The sequence below is a fragment of the Ictidomys tridecemlineatus genome, chromosome 8, assembly GCF_052094955.1.
Source record: "Ictidomys tridecemlineatus isolate mIctTri1 chromosome 8, mIctTri1.hap1, whole genome shotgun sequence".
Classification (NCBI taxonomy): domain Eukaryota; kingdom Metazoa; phylum Chordata; class Mammalia; order Rodentia; family Sciuridae; genus Ictidomys; species Ictidomys tridecemlineatus.
In genome coordinates this window covers 28,754,497-28,780,442 of record NC_135484.1, presented here as the reverse complement: position 1 = coordinate 28,780,442, position 25,946 = coordinate 28,754,497, and the positions used below count along the sequence as shown (strand labels likewise).

The 25,946-nt window shown below is 32.7% G+C and overlaps 2 protein-coding genes across 2 annotated transcripts in view; both read right to left on the bottom strand.

The window, feature by feature from the left end:
• The window catches only part of LOC144364801 (jouberin-like), a 64,851-nt gene extending 52,640 nt beyond the window's left edge, over window positions 1-12,211 (bottom strand). Inside the window, exons 1-2 of the mRNA XM_078018502.1 lie at window positions 12,205-12,211; window positions 8,530-8,585 (exon numbers count right to left, since the gene is read on the bottom strand). Coding sequence (XP_077874628.1) covers window positions 8,530-8,585; window positions 12,205-12,211 — 63 coding nt within the window. The remainder of the gene's footprint in view (window positions 1-8,529; window positions 8,586-12,204) is intronic.
• Window positions 12,212-21,469: 9,258 nt separating this feature from the next.
• The window catches only part of Ahi1 (Abelson helper integration site 1), a 102,621-nt gene continuing 98,144 nt past the window's right edge, over window positions 21,470-25,946 (bottom strand). Inside the window, exon 21 of the mRNA XM_078019082.1 lies at window positions 21,470-25,471. Within this exon, the coding sequence (XP_077875208.1) occupies window positions 25,422-25,471 (50 nt within the window). The 3' untranslated portion in view covers window positions 21,470-25,421. The remainder of the gene's footprint in view (window positions 25,472-25,946) is intronic.

The following is a 25,946-nucleotide window of genomic DNA, read 5'->3' as shown; positions in this document are numbered from 1 at the left end:
TATATACAAAGCAAAATTAACTACTATTCTATTTTCCATCTACTTCTCATAATAGGCTTCTTCGATTACTTCTGATTCATCACACCTCTTAGTGTGAAACCAGCTTCCTTGTCTAGGATCCCAGTTTCCAGTCTTCCAGACAAAAACTCTTTCCACTTCTGAAGGTTTTTAGAGTTTTCCACACTAAAAATCTCCAATAAAATCTCATAAGTTTTCAAGATATTACACTATTCCTAATCTCTTGTTTCTCTTTTCTCCCCAGTGTCTTCTTATGAGGGCTCTTCATCTAACCTTTTAAATATAGACTTTAAAAAGAGATACACTTTAATCAGTTCTAATCTTCAAATCTTTTTCATTTCCACTTTCATGGTTTCTTATTCAGACTATTATCACCTTAAACATGGATTTCAGTAGCTCACAGCTCATTTACCTTCTTTTTTTCTTCACTCACCTGCTTTCATTTCATGAGATGCTTTATATTAATCTTTTAAAACATTATTCTCTTACTTTGTTCCTGACTTTAGGGGAAATACTTTCAGTTTTTCCTCATTCAGTATAATGTTGGCCTTGTCATATATAGACTTTATTATGTTGAGATGAATTCTTCTATCCTTACTTTCTTCAGGGATTTTTTTTTTATAATGAAGGGGTGTTGAATTTTGTTGAAAGCTTTTAATGCATCTATTAGGCTGATCATATGGTTATTGTTCTTGGTTCTATTTAGGTGGTGTATTACATTTACAGATTTTTATAGGCTGAACCATCCTCACATTTCTGGGATAAAACCAACTTGATCGTGATGTATGATCCTTTTAATGTACTCCTAATATTAATTGGTTAAGGATGTCTACTCTTACCACTTCTATTCAACATAGTACTTGAAATTTTAGACAGAGAAATTAGGCAAGAGAAAGAAGCAAAAGAGATACAAATAGGAAAGGAAGTCAGATTGTTCCCATTTGCCTTATCCCGTACTTAGAAGACCCTAGAGGTACCAGCAGAGGACTTTTAAAGATGATAAACAAATTCAGCAAAGTGGTAGAATACAAGATAAACATATAAAAATCAATAGCTTTTTTCTAAGAATTCACTGAGAACAAAATTAGGAAAACAATTCTATCCACAATAGTGTCAAACAAACAATAAAACCCTCCAAACCAAGATATAAACCTAACAAATGAGGTGTAAAATCTCTCCAATAAAACTATACCATACTGAAAAAAGAAACTGAAGAAGACACTAGAAAATAGAAAGACCGCACATAGTCTTGGATAGGCAGAATTAATATTACAAGATGTGATCTACTGACTCAGTGCAATCCCCATCAAAACACCAATGATATTCTTCACAGAACTAGAAAAATCAATCCTAAAATTTACTTGGAAGAAAAAAAGATCCAGAATAAGACCCTAAGTGAAAAGACTAACACTGGAGGCATCACAATACCTGATTTCAAATTATACTACAGAGCTATGGTAACAAAAACAACAAGGTATTGATTTAAAAATCAGACATGTAGAGCAATGAAACAGAATAGAAGGCACATTTATAGAATGAAACAGATCCTATCTCTCACTCTGTACAAAAGTCTACTCAAAATGGATCAAAGACTTAGGTATAAGACCAGAAATTTTGCACTTGGATATATCGGCACAGATAAAGACCTCCTGAAGAGGACCGTTATGGCTTAGGAAATAAGAGCAAAAATCAATAAATGGGATGACAACAAATTAAAAAGCTTCACAGTAAAGTAAACAGCAGTGAAGAGACAACCTATAGAATGAGAGAAAGTGTTTTCCAGCTACTCTTCTGATAGAGGGTTAATATCCAGAATATAGAGAGAACTAAAAGTTAAAACAAAAGTCAACACTAAAAATCCCCAAGTAACCCAATTAATAAATGGGCAAAAATGCAGAACACATACTTCCCAAAAGACATACAAATGTCCAACAATTATGTGAAAAAATGTTCAACATCTTTAGCCATCAAAAAAATGCAAATCAAAACTATACTGAGATTCTATCTCATTCCAGTTAGAATAGTAATCATCAAGAATAAAATTATGATAAGTGTAGGGAAGAATGCAGGTAAAAAGAAACTCATATACACTGTTGGGAATATAAAATAGTATACCACTCTGGAAATCAGCACGAAGGTTCCTCAAAAAGCTAAAAATAGAACTACCATATGATCCAGCGATAGTACTCCTTATTATTTATTCAAAAGAATTAAGGTCAGCATACTTTAGGGATACATGCATACCCATCAGTTATGAAAATCAGCCTAGGTGTTCATTAACAGATGAATGGATAAAGAAAATGTGGTATATATACAACCAAGTTTTATTCAGCCATATAGAACAAAAGAATGTCATTTGCAGGAAAATGGATGCAACTAGAGACCACAATTTTGAGTGAAATAAGTCATGTGTGGAGACAAACAAGTATCATGTTTTTTCTCATATGTGGAAGCTAGATGGAAAAACCAGGAAAACAAAAGAGATGCCATAAAAGTAGAAGGGAGACCATTAAGGGGGATGCTGAGGTCTGGGGGAGGGTGGAAGAAAGGGTGAGGAGGTATTGAGGAGTCGAATTAGAATCCAGTTATGTTTTTATGGATGTAAGAATATACCACATAATGACGCACACCATTCTGCTTAAATAATATGTACCAATAAAAAATGAGATAGATTCAAATGCTCTGAGATAAAAAAAAATCCCCCTTGATCATATTATTATCATGTTCAAATGCTTTACTAGTGTTTGTATTGATGTTCTTTATTGTTAATCTAATACCCAATAATCCTTATAAATCATGTCCTAATCATCTTTTCTTATTTTCTCCTATTTTATCTACTCTGCTTTAGTCAAACTATCTACTCATCTATAAACTATGTGTACTTTTCTTCCTCTATGAACTTTGGTCACACTGTTATTTTTTTTTTAAATCCCATCCTTCTTTTAAGATCCAGTTAGGACTTGCCTGTTCTAAATAGCCTTTCCAAACCACCCCAGTCCTAGGAATCCCCATAGCATTTACCCTATTCCATGTTGCTATACTTGTGTGCAGACTGCCTTAGTGACATGATGTCCCTTTCATTATTGAACATGTATTAGGATTTAACTGTTTACAGGTCACTTTTCTAATAAGACCAAGAGATACTAAAAGACATTTATAAAGGCACAGAAAAACATATATATATATATATTTTTTTTATATATATAATATATATATATTATATTTTGCCTGGTATAGTTCTGTCATGTGTATAATGTACATCTGTCTGCTGATAATTTAGAAAATAAGTTGAGTTCATGCCACTGTTATATGTAGTCCTCCAGTAACATGAAATTTTCAGAATTTTAAGTTTTTCAGATAAAAAAAATTAAAATTCAGCAAAGCCAATTTTAGGGAGATAAAGGGAGGCGGGGAGTCTAAGAAAAACATAAATGTCAGCAGAGTATGCTAATGGGGAAAAATTATCATAAACTTCATAATTTACAGTGTCTGGGGAAAAATTAATGTGCAGACACTTAAGAAAAATGTTATAGTACCAATAACTATAAGTCACCTTAAAAAAGAATATATTTTGCATTTATATTTGAATTTCAATGGAACTGCTTTGAATTGTTACTTTATTGATAAGTAAAACAGGTTCTTTTATGACTTAAGTTATAAAAGCTTAGAGTTTATGAGTTCCCTCCCCACCCTGCAATTACCTACAGGAAGAGATTGGACATGGTTCTATTTTATGAGTTTTATAGGGGTACATTCACCCAGTTTATATATTATGAATTCCTGGAAAATGCTAGAAAATAAAGTGTACCCTTTGAAGACATTTCACTTGAATTCATGTATTTATCCATAAACAAGCTGTCCCAAATATTATATTAAAATATGAAACAGCCACATTTACATAAATTATATATAAAGTATGTTAAACAAGTGTAAAACTGCAGTATACAGCAATGTTGAGAACCTGAAGAGAGGACAAAATAGTGATAACAATCTAACAACAACTCAAAATGATGCAAAAAAGCACAAATATCTTTTTTACTTTTTTCTGGAGAAAAAGGAAAAAGAAGGTCTACTGCTTTGCAAAGGAGAATCACAGGGGACTCCTGTCCCAGAGGCTGTGATTCAACACAGATCTCTTGTAATCTAAAAGAGATTCAGAATGAAATTTAACTTACATGATTCAGATAGGTACCTTTATGAATAAATTTAGTGTTAAGGGCAAGCAACATCATGATCATTTAGAAATAGTTTCAAGGTGACAAATTAAGTCTATACATATTTACAACTAATAGATTATAGGAAAAAAATTACCAGTCAGCTGTTAGAAGGGATATAACTGCAGAATGAATGTGCTAAAGGCTTGCAAAATTGGTCTTATAGCAAAAAATAATAATAAATCAATATTTAAATTACAAATGAAGCAAGGACATTTTAAAATCCTAATAATAAGGGAAGACTTAGACAAACAGCAAGTATTCCACATTTGGTATAATCTTGATAAAATCATGGTAAAATTCAGACAGATTTTACTTGAACTATTGTGGTAGCTATGGAGGTGTCTGTGAAAGTGCAAGCTGTATTTTTAAAAAGTGCCAAAAATTCATTTGTTAAATAGAAAAATTGTTCTAATAGGTGTCATAGCATCACTGAATAGATTAAGAATAATGAGTAATATTCGTTAAGTGTTACAGATTTGAAATGTAGAAAATTTACAAAAATTTAAACAATCACTTAAATTAGGCCATACTGATATAATCTGAATTTACTATATCAGTTTTCACTGGAAGAGATTCAAAAACAATGGGGCTGGAGTTGTGGCTCAGAGGTAGAGTGCTTGCCTACCATGCCTGAGGCACTGGGTTCAATCCTCAGCACCACATAAAAATAAAATAAAGATATTGTGTTCACCTATAACTAAAAAATAAATATTTAAAAAAAGAGATTCAAAAACAATACTCCACAAATCACGAAGAATGCTTTATAGGGGTTGGGGTTGTGGCTCAGAGGTAGAGTGCTTGCCTACCATGCGTGGGGCACTGGGTTCGATCCTCAGCACCACGTAACAATAAAATGAAGATGTTGTGTCCATCTATAACTAAAAAACAAATATTTTTTAAAAAGAATGCTTTATATATTCAGCATGGTTTACTATGCTTTAATGTCTTATAGGCATATTAATTATGTCGGAAAACATGAAAGCTGTGGACTCTGCTATGCATATGATTATACATTAAAGGGCACGTATGTTTTAACTTGGGAAATATTTCCTTATGCTAGTTGTGCTTTCTCTTTGATTTGCAAATAAGTCCCTCATTTAAAGTAAATACAGTTCTCAAACCTGAACTGATTTAACTATTAACTAACTTTTACACCTGCCTTTTGGGATTCAATGACCTTTGATTAATCTGAGGCTGATAAAATCCTGCCTATAAGCAGGTGCAGGGACTTGTTCTTAAAGTGGCAAGATTTAATTCTAATATTGTAATTGTCTCATGTCTTATTTACATTTCCTCTTAACAGTATAGCATCTGGGTGAAAATTACCAAGGGAAAAAAGTCAGTGAGAAGATGGTTACCCTGTTGGCCATTAAATCTGAACTAGGATATTAGGTCGGAAGAAAATAAAATCTATAATAGATGAACAGGCTGAACAGGTTATTTGTACAAAAGAATATTCATACAGCTCATATCTAGTGTGTCTCCTGCAACACTAAATGTCAGAAGACAAAGATGACCAGTTTCTACAATGTTTTTAGGCAAATAGGTAATGTCAAAATAATAAAAAATTGGCCTTATGCAAAGAGAACTGATATATTTTTAACTATATATGTAGATAATTCATCTCCCATTTTATATTTCTTGAAAAAACAATTTGAAAAATGTACTCTAGGATATTAACAAAATTAAGAGCTCAGGATGCAAAAAAGAGGAGACCATATTCAGTTAAAAAGAGAAGTTTGATTCATTTTGATGGATAAGCTCATATCAAGTGGGGATATTTTTTTCACTTTCTATTAAAGACATCTCAAAACAGGCAGGCTACTATTTATGTCAAAAAGAAAACAAATTCAAAGTTCAAGTAATAAATAAAATACAAAAAAGAAGTAAATTAAAGAGAGAGCGAACACAGAACAAAAGGACAGAGGTGGTTTTGTTCTCAGGCTAATCTATATTTACTTAAGGGTCACTGCTATTACATTATAGTACTATATGCTCAAACTATCCCCTATAACCATATATTTACTGAATAGTCCATTTAGAATTCTAACTTGAACTATCAAGGAACACACCATTCCCTAAAACAGAGGCTTGAGAAATTCTTACTTATTTCCCTCACTTGGTGAATAACTGCAATTGGCATTTAACACTCTCCTAGATATAAGCCATTCCCTAGAGTACTTGGAGCAAGAGGGAGGAGGGAGTGATAATGGGTAAAGAAGTAACCTGGAAACTGAGGGGTTAGATACACAGTCAGAAAGTCAGTCAGGAGCCTGGTCTCAGACACTGAAATCCTGGCCAACTCTCTTTCTGTTTTTTTCCCTCAGGTTCAGTGAGTGAATTGACTCATCTCCTTTTCAGATCAGGAAAGCACAAAGTTTGGGATTACAAATATCTCACTTTGTTCAATTTCCTGAGAGACTCCTTCCTATCTCTTTCTCTAAACATTTAGTATAATTACATTTCTGTGAAAATCAGACTTTACCTGTCCATCAGACGTGGGGGCATTGGGTAATGAGTGGACTTGTGACTCCACTCAGAGGTTTTGGAGAAAGGGACAAGGTGAACTGTCAGCAAACTGAGGGATGGGACTGTGGAGGATGGGTAGAACAGCCTTAGATGGTAGTAAAGAGAGAGAAGGAGAAGTATAGACCCACCTGAGAAATACACATCAAAATTAACCAGGACTCAAGTGAAAACTTGGTGAACTAATGGGTGTTTGGGGAATGCATGTAAACATGAAATACATTAAAACTTATCAAGGCTTGGGGTATAGTTCAGTTGGTAGAGTGCTAGCCTAGCCTGCATGAGGCCCTGGGTAGGATTCTCACCACTGCAAAAAACAAAATTAAAACAAAAACAAAAACAACTCATTGATTGTATACCGTAGGAATAGTAATAAATTAGGAGTAATCAATTCCTAACCCAATTGGAAAAACATAATAAAAAAGACAAGCAATATCTAAACTATTATGCTTTACATTTAGTTCCTAATTCATGGAGTAATTTTGCAATTATTGTCACTATTATAGATATCAATACCATTATTTCTTATGTGTTCATGTGAATTAGTCTCTATTACTTCATCATTTAAAAACCTAGGAATTTACAATTAGCCTAGAGGGTGTAACAGAAAACTGCCAGGCTTTACTTTTCAGAGCTCCTGAATGTATAAACAAATAAGAATGTAAAAACATGTGACATAGGAAAGCTTATAAGAATAAACTGAATTTTGGAAGTATGTAAAATAATTCAATGATGGAGTATATTATTCAAATATATTAAACATAAATTTTTTAATTGCTAATCTGTATTTTTAATATTAAAGAGTAAAAACTGCATAATATTATGTCTACTCTTTTAGCATACTTACTAAAAGATAACTGAAACCCATATTATAGCAAAGTAATTTTTATGATTATGCTGATGACTAAATTTCTGATGAACTAGTCTTTTCTGGAGCATCATACATTAAGTTATCAACTATGTTATATATTTGTGGATTTATTACAAATAGAAAATAGAGTCAACTTTCTAGTGAGGCAATTATTAATCATCAATAAAATTCAAATAAAGTTTAACATTATCTTTATTTTCCTGAAAAATTTATTACTGAATAAAAACTTTTTCATAACAAGAAACAGTGAATTGAATGAAGCACTACAAAGATTTATTGTATAGATAGGATAAGAACATTATATTGAAGGAAAGGTAAGATGTACTCAAGTCTTATGAATCTTTCAACTGGAAACCAGAAAATGATATATATTTCATACAAATATACCCAGAGATTAAAAGGGAAATCTAGTTGTTTTCCTTTTAAAATACATATTTTTAATATCGTAAATAATTAAGTGCTTTTGTTGTCTGTTAGTAACAGAAGAGGAATAAAAATAAGATTTTACTTTAGTAAGAGAAATGAAGCACTAATGGCATTCTTTCGCTGTCATACAACGTTCACTGTAAATAGTACTAGTATATGAAATAGCACTCGTTTTAAAAAAAAGCACAAATTGATGTGCATAAAGATTTACATTACTTTGCCAAAACTATAAGGTATTTTAAGGTATAAATAAATACCTGTAAAAATACTGTATCTTATTTTCCTATATCTTTACAAAAATTACAAAGTTTTCTTCATTATTTGGAAAACATGACATTAATTTCCCTGCAGGGACATACTTTTTTGCCAAAAGGAAGTCATAAGAATTTTCTACAATGGTGCTTTGTGTCACTGTAACCAGCATCATTCTGTAGTTTTTTACAGTTTCAACAATGCAAAAAGAGGCCTTACCGTTGGAGGTGAATCTACTTGATGGTTACAAGGCCTTCTTTCTATGCTGATAATCCCTGTGGAAAGAAAAGAATTGTGAATATGGGGTTATTATGCCTCTTCATTTTATTTTGAAAACATTCATGTCAGTAAGACATGCCTCATACAGTCTACAAGAAAAAAGCCTCACTCAGCTGGCAGGATCCTTTCAAGTTATATCATGAATTCTTTGGTCAGGAACAGTTGGTGAGTTTAGCTAAGACACCCTACTTAAGGTTAGCTAAGACAGTTTTCCCATTCAAGTGGCCTCCAGCAATAGTGGCAGATGTGCCATATCTTGCTTCCAGCTCAAAATTACACCATTATCTGGATTCTGCTGCATTTCCTCCATGAAAGGTTTATTTCTGACTTGAGGTCATCAAGTTTCATAATGAAATATCATAAAGGCCATGAAAGGAATCACTGCTTCCTTATTTTCTCAAAAGAATAAATAAATCTATTTGAATTTCTCTTTGATCTGACTTCCTACTATGACATATTCTATTATTTATTCAACCACCATGGAGTATCTGAGGAAAAAGAAAGTTCCCTGATTCTCTCCTTTAAAATGATAACACTGATGGCTAATCTTGAGAAATATCCTTTTATCATGTGTGGATTTATCTTTTTGTTCTCAATGTCCTCTACTGCATTTCTTTGTAATAAGCAGCCTTCAAGGATATAACACATTGTATCTCATTTGTAAGATACTGGTTCAAAGTCAAGCTCAAGTTAAAAATGAACACAGGCACTGGTCTCATTTAGTTTCCAATCTCTGTCCATCAGCAAACTTACATAAGAGTGAGGATATCAGAAGAGTTTGTTTAAATAACACTAAAGGCTGTCACACACAAGACCTGTTAGAAGTGAGAACTCCAATGTCTGTTAATAGCAATTAGCAAAATTCCTAGTTCAAACAAAATATTAGTTCTTCTGTTTCACAAGCACTTAACGTGAAGTATGAAAAGGGATTCAGTGAGATCAACACAAGCAATTACTTTTTATAACTTGAAAGAATATATTCAAAATGAACAATATACCATGAAACATTTTTTAAAATTATACTTTTGTTTTGTTTTAAAAATTTCTTTCAATTTTTATTGTTAGACAGTGAGATATAAACTACTAGCTACCTTAATCCAATCAACTAATATTTATTTACAGGCTATCTGGCACTCACTACCTAGCTATAGGATAAATAAATTATGATTGAGTCTAATAAAACAGAGATATTTTGTTTTGAAAAAATACTATACAGTAAATGAACTGGGTTCTATTTTACATGTAGTAAGTCTTTAGGGTAATTGTAATGGAAAGACTTTAAATCATAGAGGAACATTACCTTTGAGTGAAAAGCTTAAAAAAAAAAAAGACAAGTAACACATTTTAGAAAATATTCAAATAGTGCAGATTTTTTTTTAAATGCTGGGGATAGAACTCAGGGCTCCATAGGTACTAATCACAAGCACTACCACTGAGCTACATCTCCAGATCTAAGACCCAAGTAATGAAGATTCTTGTTCAAAGATTTTAATAATACAGAGGTACATAGAACAGTTGGTGAAATTCCCACTTCCCCAGCCCTGATGTCTGCAACCCTACTAGCTGTAACCACTGAAAGCAGTCTGGCACCAGAAGCTTTCAAATGAGAGGGCTCACACCATGGGGTTGAGGAATTAGCAACATCTACATGTGTGTTCTCACTATTGTAACCTGACTGCTATAAAACTGACCTAAGCTGATTATAAATTTTAAAATTCTTATCCAATTAGAAAGTAACTTTAGTTGGAAATAAAAAGTAACTTTAAATGACAAAAACAAAACCCCCAAATAAATATCCTTAGCTTATACAATCACAAGGATAAAAACAACATATTTTAGTTTCATTTGCAAGGCAAGAATATGTTGGAAACTTGAATTTTAAAAAGTAGATTACTCAAAAGTTATAACCTTAGTTGTAATTTAGATGGCAAGTGGAAATAATATTGTTGGGAAATGTTTTTATTCAAGATTGCAGTAATATATATACAAAATGAAATAAGCTTGGGGAAAATGTCCTAAAATAGCTTCCTATTTTAAGTAAATTTTACTTAAAAATCTGCATTTGTATTTCAATTTCACTTTTAGTAAATAAGTGAAAGCTCATATTAAGTAGCTTGCTATAATGATCAATTTTACATGTCAACCTGAGTAGGCTGTGGTACCCAGATATTTGATCAAACATGATTCTAGATATTTCTTTGAAGGTATTTTGTTTTTGGATGGGATTAATATTTAAATCAGTACACCCTAAGAAAGTAGATGGGCCTTCATTATGTAAGTGGGCCTCATCCACTTATTTTAAGACCTTAAGAAAATCGCTGACCTCCCCTGAGAGAAATCTGTGGATAGACTGCGTTTTTGAACTTGAACTATAACTCTTTTCTGGCCTGCAGATTTTGAACTTGACAGTTTCCATCATTCCTTAAAGTAAATCATTCTGTGTGTGTGTGTGTGTGTGTGTACATATATACACGTATATACAAACATATACTATTGGTTCTGTTTCTCAAAACATTTATTTCATGTTTCTGGAAAACATGAAATAAATGAAAATGTAATTGTATTTGTATTAAATACATATGGTCATTAAAATACTAATTGTGCAGGAATATAGTTAAAATGTCAAAGTTGTCATGAAATATTTTAAATTTATAAAATTTCTAAATGAACTTAAGATTACAGAATATCTCTAAAATGAATAAATGAAAAAATATGAATAAAAATCAATCTGCGAAGAAATATTACTGCTGTATTGTCCAGTCGGAGAATCTCTGCCTTTCAACGTTTAGACGATTTACATTTAAAATTATTAATGGTATGGCTTTAAGTTTACCATTTTGCTATGCTTTTTTATTTTTTTCAGTACTAGATATGGAACCCAGGAATGATTTACCATTAAGCTACATCCCCAGCCTTTTAAATTTTTTTATTTTGACACAGGATCTCACTAAGTTTCTGAGGCTGGCCTCAAACTTGGAATCTTCCTGCTGTGGCCTCCCAAGTAGCTGAGATTGCAGGTGTGTACCACATTGCCATCTTACTATTTTACTGCATTTTAAAAAATTCTAATATGTTATATATATATATGACAGCAGAATGCATTACAATTCATATTACACATATATTACATTTTATTTTATATTCTTTTAGAATAATTCAATATTTATTATTGTATTTTATGTCCCCTAATGGATTTTTAGCTATACATTTTCACAGTTTTAATGATTAATTTAGAGATTACAGATATACCCTTAATTTATTACAGTATACCATAAATTAGGATTTTCCTCTTAAAGGACAATATAAGCACCTTAAATCAGTATTCCTACATTTACCTCACTACCCTTACTGCTTATACTTCTATGGTACAAATGTGACAATATATTGTCAGTATACTTGTTTTAAAGTCAAGTCTTTTAGAGAATTTTTAAAAATACAGTCTTTTATGTTTGTCCACATACTTATCCTTCCTAGTGTTTTCATCCTTTCCTGCAGGTCCAGGCTTTCAAATGAAATGATTTTGCTCCAGGAGGATGAACCCCTGGTTCAATCTCTTATAGTGAAAATCTGGTGACTGCTTTTTTCCTGAGAGGTTTTTAGTGGATATTCACTTACGAAGCATGTTCTTGATGAGTAATGAAATCTAGGTTGATAGCCATTTTCTTTCAGAAAGTGATTTAATTCCATTTTTTTCTTATGAGAAGGCAGGCATGATTCTTACTGTTATTTCCCTCAGTGTTCATTCTTTTCCCTCTGACTGCTTTTGCAATATTCTCTTTATGTTTCAATTTCTTCATTTTAATTAAGATGTGCCTAGATGTGGTTTTACATGTATGTATGTAGTATGTATGTGTGTGTATATGTGTCTCCTTCTTGAGATTTGCTTAGATTTTAATGTCTAGAAGTTAAAAATCTTTGTTAACAAGAGTAAGAAAATTCCTAGCCCATTATTTCTTCAAATAGTTTTTAAACTCATTTCCTCTACAGTCCTTCTGAATTCCAATTATACATATTTAGTCCATTTTACATTAACACATAGATCTCATACTCTTTCTTCCTCCCAGGGCTTCGTTCCCCCACTGTGTTTCAATTTGGATAATTTTCATGATTTCAGTTGTCTTATTCCAGAATTCAGTGATCCTTTCTTTCAATGAGCCCTATATGCTAACAGCCCATCTAATAAATTGTCATGTTATCTAACACACTTTTCAGGTTTAGAATTTCCACCAGATTCTTTTTTTGGGGAATTTCCATTTTTTTGCTGAAATTCTCTATCTTGTCATTCATTTTGATTTTGTTCTCTCATAAATTATTCAACGTATGCATCAATTATTTCAAAAGTTTTATCTGTTAATTCCAACATTTCCATCATCCCTGGATTCTTTTTATTGATTGTACTTTCTCTTGATTATGGGCACTTATTTCTGCTTTATTCACATGCCTTATAAATTCTGATTACAGGTTAGAACTCTTGGACATATAATCAGTAGAGAATGAAATAAAAAATATCTCTCCTCAGAAAGGGGTCATCATGTCCTTTTTAAGAAAATCTTTAAGAACAAAGATCTCTTTATTCAAATCAGGAGTTGGCCTGGGTTGGGGCAGGCAGTTATTGCTATAGCTAACCTATTATATTAGGTATTCCAAAAGTAAGTTAAGGTCCTCCGTCTAGGAACTCTTTGGGATTTAAACTCCTAGAGATTATGAGAACTCTGCCTTTCTCCCAGTTTCTGGAGTTGTTGCTTATGTCACAAAAAATCCTCTAGGGGAGAAATGATGAGTGAATAAGACTGATTCACATTTGGGATCTTTCAGATTCCAGTTTATCATGGTGGCCCACATGGTCCTCAGCTCTTTTCTTCCTATCTGGAGGCTTGCTCTTCTGTTCTCTTGTGCTTCTACCTCCATAAATGCTCCAATATATTAATAAGTGACAGTTGGCCTTTACTCCTTTATGGGAAGGGCTCAATCTTTTTGCAATTTATTTTTTTTAGACTTCTTTGTTTCCACATCTTTGATGACTTTCTGTCTATGTTAGGTTTTCCCAAATGTTACAGTCAGAGTGATCAAAATTACCAATCTTGTATATACTAACTGGAAGCTAAACTCTGCTTCTGTTTAGTTACATTGTTGTTATTTTTTTCTCTTTGTTTTTGGTTAATTTACTTCATTCTTTTGTTTTTCTTTGTCTACTGATCTTGATTTTGTTTTTAATTTTTACCAATGTTTCAATTCTGCTACTGGTTACCTTCCTGATTCTAACAGTAATAAATACATTTATAAAGTATCTATTCTAGGACAGAGGTATAAGTTGGACAGGTTGTCTGGAGCAACAGCTCAGATCTCCATTAGTACAGTTGGCAACACAAAACATGAGGAGGCAAAGAAAATGAACAACTCTCTTTAATGGATTTCAGTATCCTGAAAAAGACCACATCAATGAGAACTGGTAGTACCACTGATGTCAATGTGAGAAATTGAGTATCTCTTAAACTAAAATGAAGCAGACAAAAAGCAAGAATTAAGAATTTTAAAATAGGTAATTAAACAAACAACAAAGAGGACCCCATCTTAAAGAAAGAAAATAGTGGCTTTCAGAAAGTAAATCAGAAGGTAGCTAACATTTCCAAGATCACACAACTAACGAGCAGCAGTACCATTACTGAAACTCATGCTTCTAAACTACATACCCTTCAGACCTATTTATGTGTGTGTTTGGCCCCTGTGGTTGGGACTTGATTTTATTCATCTTTATATCCATAGTACCTAACCCAAATGACCAGAACACAGAAGGTCCTTAAGAGTTGACTCAATTATTAACTGAATGAATGTGTTCCCTCCTAAGCCATATCCACCAGATTCATAAGCTATAATACAGCATTAAATGTGAGCAGTAGTCATTTAGTCATCAGAATGCTTGAGGATGTGCTGGATTTTTTTTTTTTTTGATACTGAGGATGAAAATTTTTGATACAGGACCATTTGCAAGCTATGTAAAAGCATCTGCTACTGAGCTACATCCTCAGTCCTCTGGGATTGTTTTCAGAAGCTTTAATTTACTTCTTCTTTTAATAATAAACTCACAACAAAATACAAGGTATTATTACAAACTTATTCTAATTTTCCAGACAGTAACATACTCCAGAGAATTGAAGAAATTTTATGCTTCTTAAGAGATACTTTCAGTATTTTGCTTTGTAGAAAAATCAGACCATGACCTTTTATCCCACTGTATAACTATTTTGAACAGAGAATTAAGTATTTTTTAGTTACCCTAAACTCTATTAACCTTCAACTCAAGATCATGATCAAAGAGTAAGAGAAAAAACATAGACTTACATAAAAATGAAAACAGGAAAGAATGCCTTGTTCTGAAGTCAAAACATATATGCATCAACTTTATATATCATCGCAAAATAGCCATGTGCTGCCCACCAAGCACAGGGCATTGAGTGAAGACCTGGAGAAGCTCCCTACTTCCTTAACCATATCTTCTTATGATCTATTGGTTCCAGGCAACACTATACCTATGCATACTTAGTGTTGGAAATCTCCATAAATCTTTTTGTAGGACTCACAGAGAGAATTATCCTTTGATTACCCATGGCTATGCAAAAATAAAATTTATTATATTCCGGTAGACTATATTTTTTAAAAGGAAGGGATTTTTTTTGTTAAGTTTAATATAAAGTTGGCTACATTAAGATTATAAGCCCTTAGAACTAGGAAAAAGATAGGTGAACATGCCTGTAATCCCAGCAGCTCTGAAGGCTGATTGTGATTTCAAAGCCAGCCTCAGCAATTTAGTGAGGCCCTAAGCAACTTAGTGAGACCCTGTCTCAAAATAAAATATATAAGGGGTGAGTATGTGGCTCAGTGGTTAAGTGTCCCTGGGTTCAATGCCTGATACCCACCCCCCTAAAAAAAGGAAAACTAAAACTGCTTTTGAAATAATATAATTTTCTATCTGGAAAGTCCAAAAGAATCAAGGCTAAACTAACACAATCAATAATGATAAAAAATAAAAAAAGCATAAAATATATAAAATTCAATACACTTTACATATTCAACCAAGTTAGAAGATATGAAAGAGAGTACCCTATTTATTCATTTTGAGGTACCAGGAATTGAACTTGTGCATGCTAAGCAAGCACTTTACCACTGAGCCACATCCCTAGCCTGAGTATACTCCATTTACATGAGCAATTTTGAAGATAAAAATTGTGATACACATAAGCAATGTACCAATTAGAATAAAGAAACATTAAACTACTTCTGAAATTCACAAAGCAGTCCCCCCTCCTTTTTTATGGTACTTGGGTTGGACCCGGGGTCTTGTGCAAACACTGAGCTATATCCTAAGCTCTTTTAAATTTTATTCTGATAGGATCTTACTAAGTTGTCCAGACTGGTCTTGAACTTGTGATTCTCCTGCCTCAGCCTCCCAAGTATCTGGGTATACAGGCATCTGCCACTGCACCTGGCTACTAACCATTTTCTTTTGTTGCTCTAACTGTCCCCTAATTTGACCAGGAGAGCTGCTTTATGCCTATTCTTATGTCCTTTGATATGAACCCCTTAGCTTTTGAGCACTTCCTTACTTATGATGTCCCAAGTTCACCCTGTGATTTCCCCACAGTAGAACTGGAACTGTCATTTCTTCAAAGAGCTTTGGTACTATTAACATAATCAAATTAAAAACTACAATCTGGGACTTGGTGCACTCAGGGGCTTTGAGAGTTATTACTCTTTTGTTCAACTTTTCAGAGAACAAATCTAGGAAATCAAGTTTTAAAAAAGTCATTGAGCCTATGTTGATATTTCCTGTTCATATTTAAAATTACCTTTATATTTACATTCTCTGGCTTATATAACAGGGAGACTTTTCATCTATCAATGATAAAGGCTGCAAATATTTTCTTGTGTGTTGTCATTTGGCTTTTGACTGTATTGTGCAAAAGCCTTTTTTAAGTATTTATATTTCTGACCTATTAAAGTTTTGTTATTCTGGTTTGTTATTAGGAATGGATACTACTATTTTTAAAAATGACTATCTAGGGCTGGGGATGTGGCTCAAACGGTAGCGCGCTCGCCTGGCATGCGCGGGGCTCTGGGTTCGATCCTCAGCACCACACAAAATAAAATAAAAGATGTTGTGTCCACTGAAAACTAAAAAATAAATATTAAAAAATTCTCTCTCTCTTAAAAAAAAATGACTACCTAGTTGTCCTAATACCATGGTTTAAAACTCTTCTTTTTCATACAACAAAATGTATGTGGGTCTTTTTCCAAATATTTTTCTCTCTTCCAATAATTAATACATTTTCTTATTTGTCAATACTGCATTGTTTTAATTTCAGAAGTTTTTAAAAATATGTGTTGACATTATGTTGTATTTATTCCACCGGTTGTTCTCCCTTCTCCCCCTCTCAGCATTTTCTAGGTATTCTTGCATGCTCTTCTATATGAATTTTAGGATCAACCTGTCTCATGTTGATGAAAAAAAATTGTTTTAAAATTGGAATCACAATAAATTCACATATTATCTTGGGGGAGAAATGACCCTACGATGTTACACTCACTTATCACAGGAGAAGGATGTCTTTCCATTTGTTCAAGACTACTTTTGTAGCTAGGTGTAGTGGCACATGCCTATAATCCAGCAATTTGGGAGGCTGAGGCAGGAGGATCACAATTTTGAGGCCAGCCTGAGTGACTTCAGCAAGACACTGTCTCTAAATAAAAATGACTGAGAATGTAACTCAGTGAAGTGCTTTCTTAACAAGCACAAGGCTGGGTTCAAGGCCAAGAACTGATGAAAAAATGAAAATGTTACTAAAGAAGTGTAAAAAGTATATTAAAGAAAAAGACCAATAAAAGAGAGATGGGAAAGAAAAATAAAAAGCAATCACTCTGCTTGTTTGAAGACTGCCAGCTAATAAAATGGAAGAAGGCCAGCATTAGAAAACTATCATTTTGTAACCTTCCCCACTGTGATAACTAACTCCTGCAAGGATCCCCAATGGATGCTGAAACCACTAAGCCAAGGATAAGGTACAGGGTAGTCACATGTTCACATGGTCTCAAGACATTATCCCATGCTACTGAGCAATTGCAAAGGGAACATTTTATTTTTACCATCTTAATCAAAGACTGAACTTGGCAATACCAATAGTGGAAATACCTGACATTACATGCCACCTGATATGATGTGAAAAATAATTTATCACTCACAGTGTTATGACCAAGAGTTTAGCCTGCTTATGATACAATAGAAAAATTCAAACATGGAACATTTTGTAAGAGAATTAGCCCAGTGTCAGATTCTTTTAAAAATCAATATCATGAAAAAGATTTTAGATTAATTGAAATTAAATAAGACCAAAATGACATACCAATCAATGTAAATGTAAACTGGATCTTGGATAAAATAAGTACACAAAAATTTGCTTAAGACATGTTTTACAAAATTAGGGAAATCTGAATATGAATTATTGATTAGGTGATTATTCAGAATTATCATTAATTTTTGAGGTATGATAATGGGTACTGTGATTGTTTTACCAGATGTATGATAAGGTTTTCAGAAAGAAAAACAAATGTGGTAAATATAGAAGCATATTTTATGTTTTCAATTTGTGGTTTAAAAACATCTCAAACATTTCAAAGTTGTAGGAAAAATATTATAGACCCTAAATAGACATATAGTGATCATATAGTAGGCAAATTTTCAAATTTTCAGTGATTTTTGAATACTGCATGATCCTACATATAAGCAAAGCAGACTTTTTTCCCCGAGGAAATTTCTCAGCATTATTTGCAAACAAACAAAACACTTCTTCCTTAATATTGAATTTATAAGCCACTTTCCTAAAAATAAGGGAGAGCTCAAAAATTAATACATGAATAAGCGATTATTATATTTATATTTTACATGTTTAATGATAAGAAATTTATTTATTGAAAAAATATTATTTTTCTGGAAAAATTACTGTGCCAAATTAGGTATATAAGTTATCTGTAATTCTCTTACTAGTTTTTGTTCCTTTATAATTAGTAAAAAATATGTTTGAAAGGACAATTTAGTAGTATCTCAATAAATTAATAAATATCCTAGATCTTCCTTCTGAGAATATCTCCAGGGATATGCTGATCTTCAATGATTTGTACTATTTAATCTCAAATATTAATCAAAAATAAAATACAACGATCCAACAAACACAGAAAGCTAGCACATCTTCAACTTTTTAAACCAATAATCAAATATCTACTGTACCCATTTCTATTTTAAAACCAAAAACTGTATACAATTTTAAGTATTTGACTAAATTTCCTCATTAAACTCTACTGGGAGATTGAAGTCTGTTCAAACTACATCCTTTGAGACAGGCTCTAGATATCTAGTCTGAGGAAAGTCAGATGTTTTAATAAAATATGCCATCCATTTTTAATATCGAAAAGGCCAATAAACTTCACTTCATTGTGTGTAATCATTAAAATATAACTCACTGTCTTTAACCTTAATGTTATTTTAACTTGAAAATCACAAGTACAAAAAGGATGAAAGAGCACAAAATTATAATTAGGCATTCCCTTTTTATTTAGATTTGTTATTGCAGTAAAGAAGTGAAAACAATGATGTGCACCAATATCAGAAGCTTCCTATATTTTCCTGTTTCCTCAGCTTTTTTTCTTTACCATCTTTTTGGGTAACAAATATCCAAGCTATTTCTCAATAGTCATCCCTACTAGTTCTTCATCTCTTTTTTTTTCAATAACTTCTTCCAGCTTCTCATTAACACCTGTGTGTTCAAATACCATTTGTATATCAACGACTCCTTAATTTATACTTATGCTTCAAGCGTATACTTCAAAATATACATTATAGTTCATAGCACAGGGCTTGACTTATAGTATGGTTTAATAAATCAAGTTCAAATGATTGAGCAAGCTATTAAATATCCTGTTTAGAAGTCTTCCAGAAATTTCAAATTCATTCTTTCTGCCAATATTCCTAATTTCTCTATTTCCATTTATAGTTGCCACTGTTCATTTGCCTATATTAGAAAGCTCAACTACTCTCAGATTCTACTCCTTTATCCCTTACCACTCATATTCCAGATTTCCAAGTTAATGATTTAATTCTTCACTTTCTTATTCAGTTCTTTTCTCCCACCTTAATTATTAAAATCATCCTTTGACTGGACTACCTGTGTGGAAAGCCTCTAACACTTTTTTTTATAATTATCAATCTTTTCATCTTATAATAATTCAACACTTCTTTGTCTATGAGACCAACTTTCCCCTTTACTTCAGGATTTGTCACTAAATCATAAACACTCCCCAGTATACTTTATTCATTTTTTAAATTGGCACTGGCTCTGAACACAGGGTTGCTTTAGCCACTGAACTACATCCTCAATCCATTTTTTAAATAATATATTTTGAGACAGAGTCTTGCAAGGCTGGCTTTGAACTTGCAATCCTCCTGCCTCAGCCTCTTGAATCACTCAGATTACAGGCATGTGCCACTGCCCATAGCTTACTTTATTCTTTTCTACTGTAGCAAATATCAAACTGCACAATTCTATCCACATCCCCTTTTGAAAACAGTCCTTCAGTGAGAACTTCCAGTGCTGGACATAGAGTTGAGTTTCTACCAGTTAATTTCTACAAAGTTCTGTACAATGTGGTGCCTTCATCTCTCTAGCCTTACTGTCTTCTGCTTCCTCCTCATTCCCTCCATTCTGGCTATACTGACCTTCGATGTTAAAAACATTAGAAGTGCATTTCTGCCTAGGATCTTGATTGTATATGATACTCTACCAGATAACACAGGTGCTCTCTTTTTTTATTCTGTAAAATTCTGCTCAAGTGCCAGCTTCTTTGTGAAATATTCCTTGACTACCCTATTTAAACAGCAACATAATCCCAGTTCCCAGAAGACTCTTTGCCTCCCTGTAATGGTTTGGATCGTAAGTGTGACCCAAAAGTCATGTGGTGAGAAATGGTCCCCAGTTCAAGGCATTACTGGGAGGTGAAACCTTTAGAGGATGGGCTCTGTGGAAGAAAGTCACATGACTGGGGATATGCTTTTGAAGGGGATACTGGGGCTCCAGCTCCTTCTTTCTTGTTTGCTTCCCAGGTACCATTAGCTGAGAAGCTTTTGTTCTAACACATGCTTCCTGCCATCATGTGCTGCCTTGCTGTTATAATTTGCATCTGGAATGTTCCTCAAAAAGTTCATGAGTTGAAGCTTGGTCCTCAGTGAAGCAATGCCTGAAGTGAGATCTTTAGGAAATGATTTGATGATAGGGCTCTAGACTCATCAATGGATTAATCCACTTGATGGATTAACAAAACAAATGACAATTGGGAAGAGGACCAAGATGGAGGAAGTAGGCCACTAGTGGCACATCCTAGAAGGGTTATCTAACCCTGACTTCCTCCCTGCTCTCTTTCTGTTTCATGGCTGCTATGAAATGAGTAGTTTTCCTTTGCAGTACTCTGCAATGGAGCCAGACAACCATGAACTGAATCCTCTGAAACTGTGAGTCAAAATAAATTTCTCCTCTTCTAAGTTGTTTTCCTCAGGTATTTTAATCACACAGATGAAAGGCTGATTAATACAACTGACACAGGCCTTCTGAGACTGAGTGCCAAAGTAAATCTTTCTTTTATATAAAATGATTATTTTAGCTATTTTGTATCACTAATGGAAAGCTAACACTTTCCTTCCCTTTCTTGTTATTTGTTCTATTTGTATTTATTTGTTTATTATACTTACTAAATACATGAATGATCTTGCACTTCCAGAACCTGAATGGATAAGAACCAAGTATTCTTCATATTTAAAAAATAAAACAAAACAAGAACAAAGTTAAAACAAGAAAGGGTTTAATGATGAAAAAAGCTGTTTATTACACTGGTAAGGTATTGAGAAAGTAGAAGGTGAGAAACATTTTATCAGATCCATTTATTACAGTAAAGTTCTGGGAGAAATTGTACATTTAAACTTCAAGCATAAGCATTGTGATTTGAAGGAAATTTCCCCTAACTTAAAATAAAGGGAAGTCAAATTTTAACAATATGCTTATTATGCTATTAACTTTTTTTTCTGTAAAAGTTCAGTGAATAAGAATTATATTAATTTGTCCATTATGCTGTGAATTTACAACTTTCAAACAATGATGTTTAAAACCTATTCCTTTCTACCCCTTTCTAATCTTCATTTAAAATACAGATCAAAAAGACTGACATGATACAACTTCATGAGGTCACTACTAAAAGGAAGAGGAAAACAAAACAAACAAACTTTGCTGATTCTGAGCTGGCCAAAAAAACAACAGCAGCAACAACAACAAAAAAAACCCCTCTGTATTCTCTTACTTTCTCAAATTTAACAACCATAAAATGTAAAGGATTTCATGCCCCATTTTTTGTTCAGAACTTGGCTGAGTTCTTGTCACAGACTAGGTTTTCTATAAACAGTGCTTGATGAACTGCATGAATTAATTTTTTGAAAGTATAAGAAAGTGTTCAGTTTTTAAGCTGAGTAACAGCTTACATTTGAGTATTTCTATTAAATACATTATTTCTGGTCCTGTTTTAAAAAAAGGATGCAAGTTAGTAAAAAAAAAAATTCTCAATTTTGACTCCTTACAAAATTTTAGTGGATATTTTTCAGAGGGGAAAGTTGAGAAAAAAAATATACTGAAATTAGGACAATGTTTCACTCTTATTCAACATTTAAAATAGAAAACCTCTCATATTATTTAAAAAAAAAAATGACCAGTCACTCCACTTAGTCATTTGTCAGTTTCTGTCTTTCTCATCAACTTTGCTCTCAGACTAGTTAGCAAGTTGCTGACTAAGAACACCACGAAGAGTGATTCTTTACATTTTCATTCACTTTTCATTCAAGGAAAAAGGTTCCTGAAAATATGCACTTAAAATTCTGGAAAATACAAATCAACATTATCTAGAGGTCTCTATCATTACCAGAAGGTCTGGTTCCTAAACCTAATTTCTACTGTTAGTTGATTATTTCAATAAGTGATGGATATTCATTTCCAGAAAACATTACCAGTAAATTCTATGATATCATATACTGTTCACAATCCAGACCCAACTGACTAAAACCACAAAATGCAAAAGCCTGCACTTCACTTCTCTAAGGGAAACATTAGGGCTATTCTGAGTGTAGTCTTAGTAGCTTATAACTTAACCAAGTAAGAGTAAGTGAGAAGAGTAAGTCTTTTTCTCTGAATTTCCAGGGTCTTTTTCTGATCTCTCAGTGGACACAAATGAAAATGATTAAATACTAAGGTACTTCTTGGCACAGATCTAATTTTTTATAAAGTTACTTTGAGACATTGGGATTTAGGAAAAAAATAAAAATTATTGTTTTTATAATATAAATGATTTTTATTTTCTTTTCCCTGGCTGGGGTGAGATGGAGTATAAAGACTGCTTGCTTGTTCTAGGTAATACCCACTCTAAGCAAAATTAGTAAATAAAGATATTAATTTTTTAAAAAAATCTACTACCTTTTGTAGCATCACAGAATGGCTGAAATGGACATTGATATGAAGTATGAAAATGTTAATGATATATCAATGGAAGGAACAAGTAAAACTGATTAATATGGAGTAAAAACTTGACCTTTTCCTTTGAAGTTGCATTGGAATACATTTATTAGAGATGTGATAAACATACTGCATATATATAGATACATTCACTTTTTATAATACTTAAAAATACAAATAAAATCTAGTATTTGAGGAATGGCTTAAAAGTTTACTCATTTTCTTCAAAAGTAGGTATTAAGTTTATTATCAGAAAAAAGAGTAACACAAAATTCTACATTAAAATTTATGTACTAGTAAATATACTCCACAATAATATTACTTTGTGTGCTTAATTATCTTAAAAGTTGAAAACTGTCAATTTCAGTTTGAGTTGATAAAATAAACTATATTAAATGCAGTCTTATCCTCAAAGTATAAAAATACAATTAAGTTAACCTGGTCAAAATAACTTATTCATTTTATAACCAATTCTCTCACCAAACTTTTTGGTACCAGGGCCATTTAACCACTGAGCCATGTCCCCAGTGCCCCCCCTTTTTTATATTTTATTGTGAGACAGGGTCTCACTAAGGTGTCTAGAGCCTGGCTAAATTGCTGAGGCAGGCTTTGAACTTACAATCCTCCTGCTTCAGCCTCCTGTGTCACTGGGATTACAGGCATGCACCACCAAACCCAGCTTTCCCTCACCTTATATAGCCAAATGAGAATTCAATTCTTCCTTTTGTTCTTACCTTTGAAAAAATTGATTACTGGCAGTTTACCCTAGAGGCACAATAGTAAATTAAGAAATATTCACTGCTTTCATCATGGTATAATTATGTTCTGATAAAGTAGTCAAAACCTTCAGTCATCTATTGCAAAATTATATAATAAAACCACCTTTTGTCATGGAAATGTTTTACTCAGTATTCCTAAAAGTTACATTTTGAAATAACATATATAGTGGAAAAATATGGATTTTAATGTAAATCATTCACTAGGTTTAATTTTAAGAACACAGTGTTTTCACTTTCCAACATGTAGTAGGATGTTAGATAAATTTAATAAAAAGGTTCAATGATTAAAGTAGTTCTGAATACAGCCATAAAGATATAAAATTTTATTAACTCCTAATGTACTTGAAGTCAAATGTATTTGGGTATTTAAAATTTTTTACTCATATAAATATTTTTTCTATCCTTTTAAATGACAAATCATTAAGATGAAATAACTTACTCACATCATAGAAAAAGTAAGAGATTACAAACCTAAAATTCAGGTATTCTGATTTCTTTGCTGAGTGCTACCAGAATCTCATGTATTGACTTAAAATTTCTAAAGTTCCAACATGAATCAATTGATACTGCTTTTAATAACATCTTCAGAATCATGATGATGAAATACCATGAAATCTTCAACATTACATTCAAGGAAGTTTTTATTATTAAAGGTTTCCTGATAGTCAGTTAAATCAACTGCTAATTCTTTATAGTGTAACAACTGGTCTAGGGTAAGATGATGAAGACTTACACAGAAGTGGATTTACTATTCTGTACTTTCCCAAGATGTACCTACTGGCCACATTTAGTTTTCAAATTAAAATTAAATTAAATTAAGCTAAATTAAAAATTTGGTTTCTAAGTCATACTTACTACATATCATGTACTCAACAATCACATGAAGCTAGAGACTACTGTAATATACTATGCACATCTAGAGTTCAGAAAAGAGATCTAAGCTTAATATCAAACATTTGACAATCACTAGAATATGAGTTTTATTTAAAATCATGCAATCCCCAAGGATATGAGCATATGCAGGGAATAAAACAGTCAAACTGTAGTGGAACAATCTAGAAAGACATGTCAGAACAGATGAAGAATCAGCAAAAGAGAATAAAAAGAAGTGACTAATGAGATAAGAAGAAAACCAAGAGAATGTGGTATCCCAGAAACCATGCATTACGAAGTGACCAAATGTGTCAAATGCTGCTGATAGGTCAAGTAAGATAAGGATGAAGAACTGGCCATTGGAATTAGCAATGCAAAGGTCACCAAGCTTGAGAAGAACAGATTAGAGATTTCAACAAATTTATAAAAGAGGAAAGTGATTAAACAGACTGAAAACCCAACAAAAATGGCGTCTGCCCAGCACGAACCTCAGGTCAAAAGAAAACAAAAATCAGTGGAATTGTTTCTAAAAATAACAAATCATTTGGGAAGAGTGAAAGTGTCTCGAGTAGATATGCTGTCCCAGTTTTTCTCATCTGGCAATTATCCCGACAGCCTGACAGGTGGATCCATTCATCTTGCCTGAATGGAAATACAAGTAGCCAGTTATGTCCTAGTCACATGGAACAAAGTTCTAAGACATTCCGCTTGAGTGAACAAAATAGTGAGATCATGGAGCTAGTCACACAACAGAAGAACACTGTATTTGCACCCAGTCCTTCATCTTTAAAAACAGGCAACAACAACACTCACTAGATATATAAGGAAAAACCATAAGAATAAAAGAAAAACTGATGGGCAAAAACCATACACAGAGGAAACATCAATTCAGGGAACAGAACTTTCAAAGAGTTAAGAAAGATATGATATCCACAAAACATCAATACTAGAAAAAAGGGAACAAGGAAGAAATGAAAGAGACTATAAACACAAAAGGGACATTAAGAGAGATTTAGAATAAAGAAATGAGAGCGGTCTGAGAAAGACTAGTTAAAAAAGGAAGAGAGAAGGAGGTAACAATGAAACCAAAGTTTCTACCCAAAAGAGTGGTAATGTG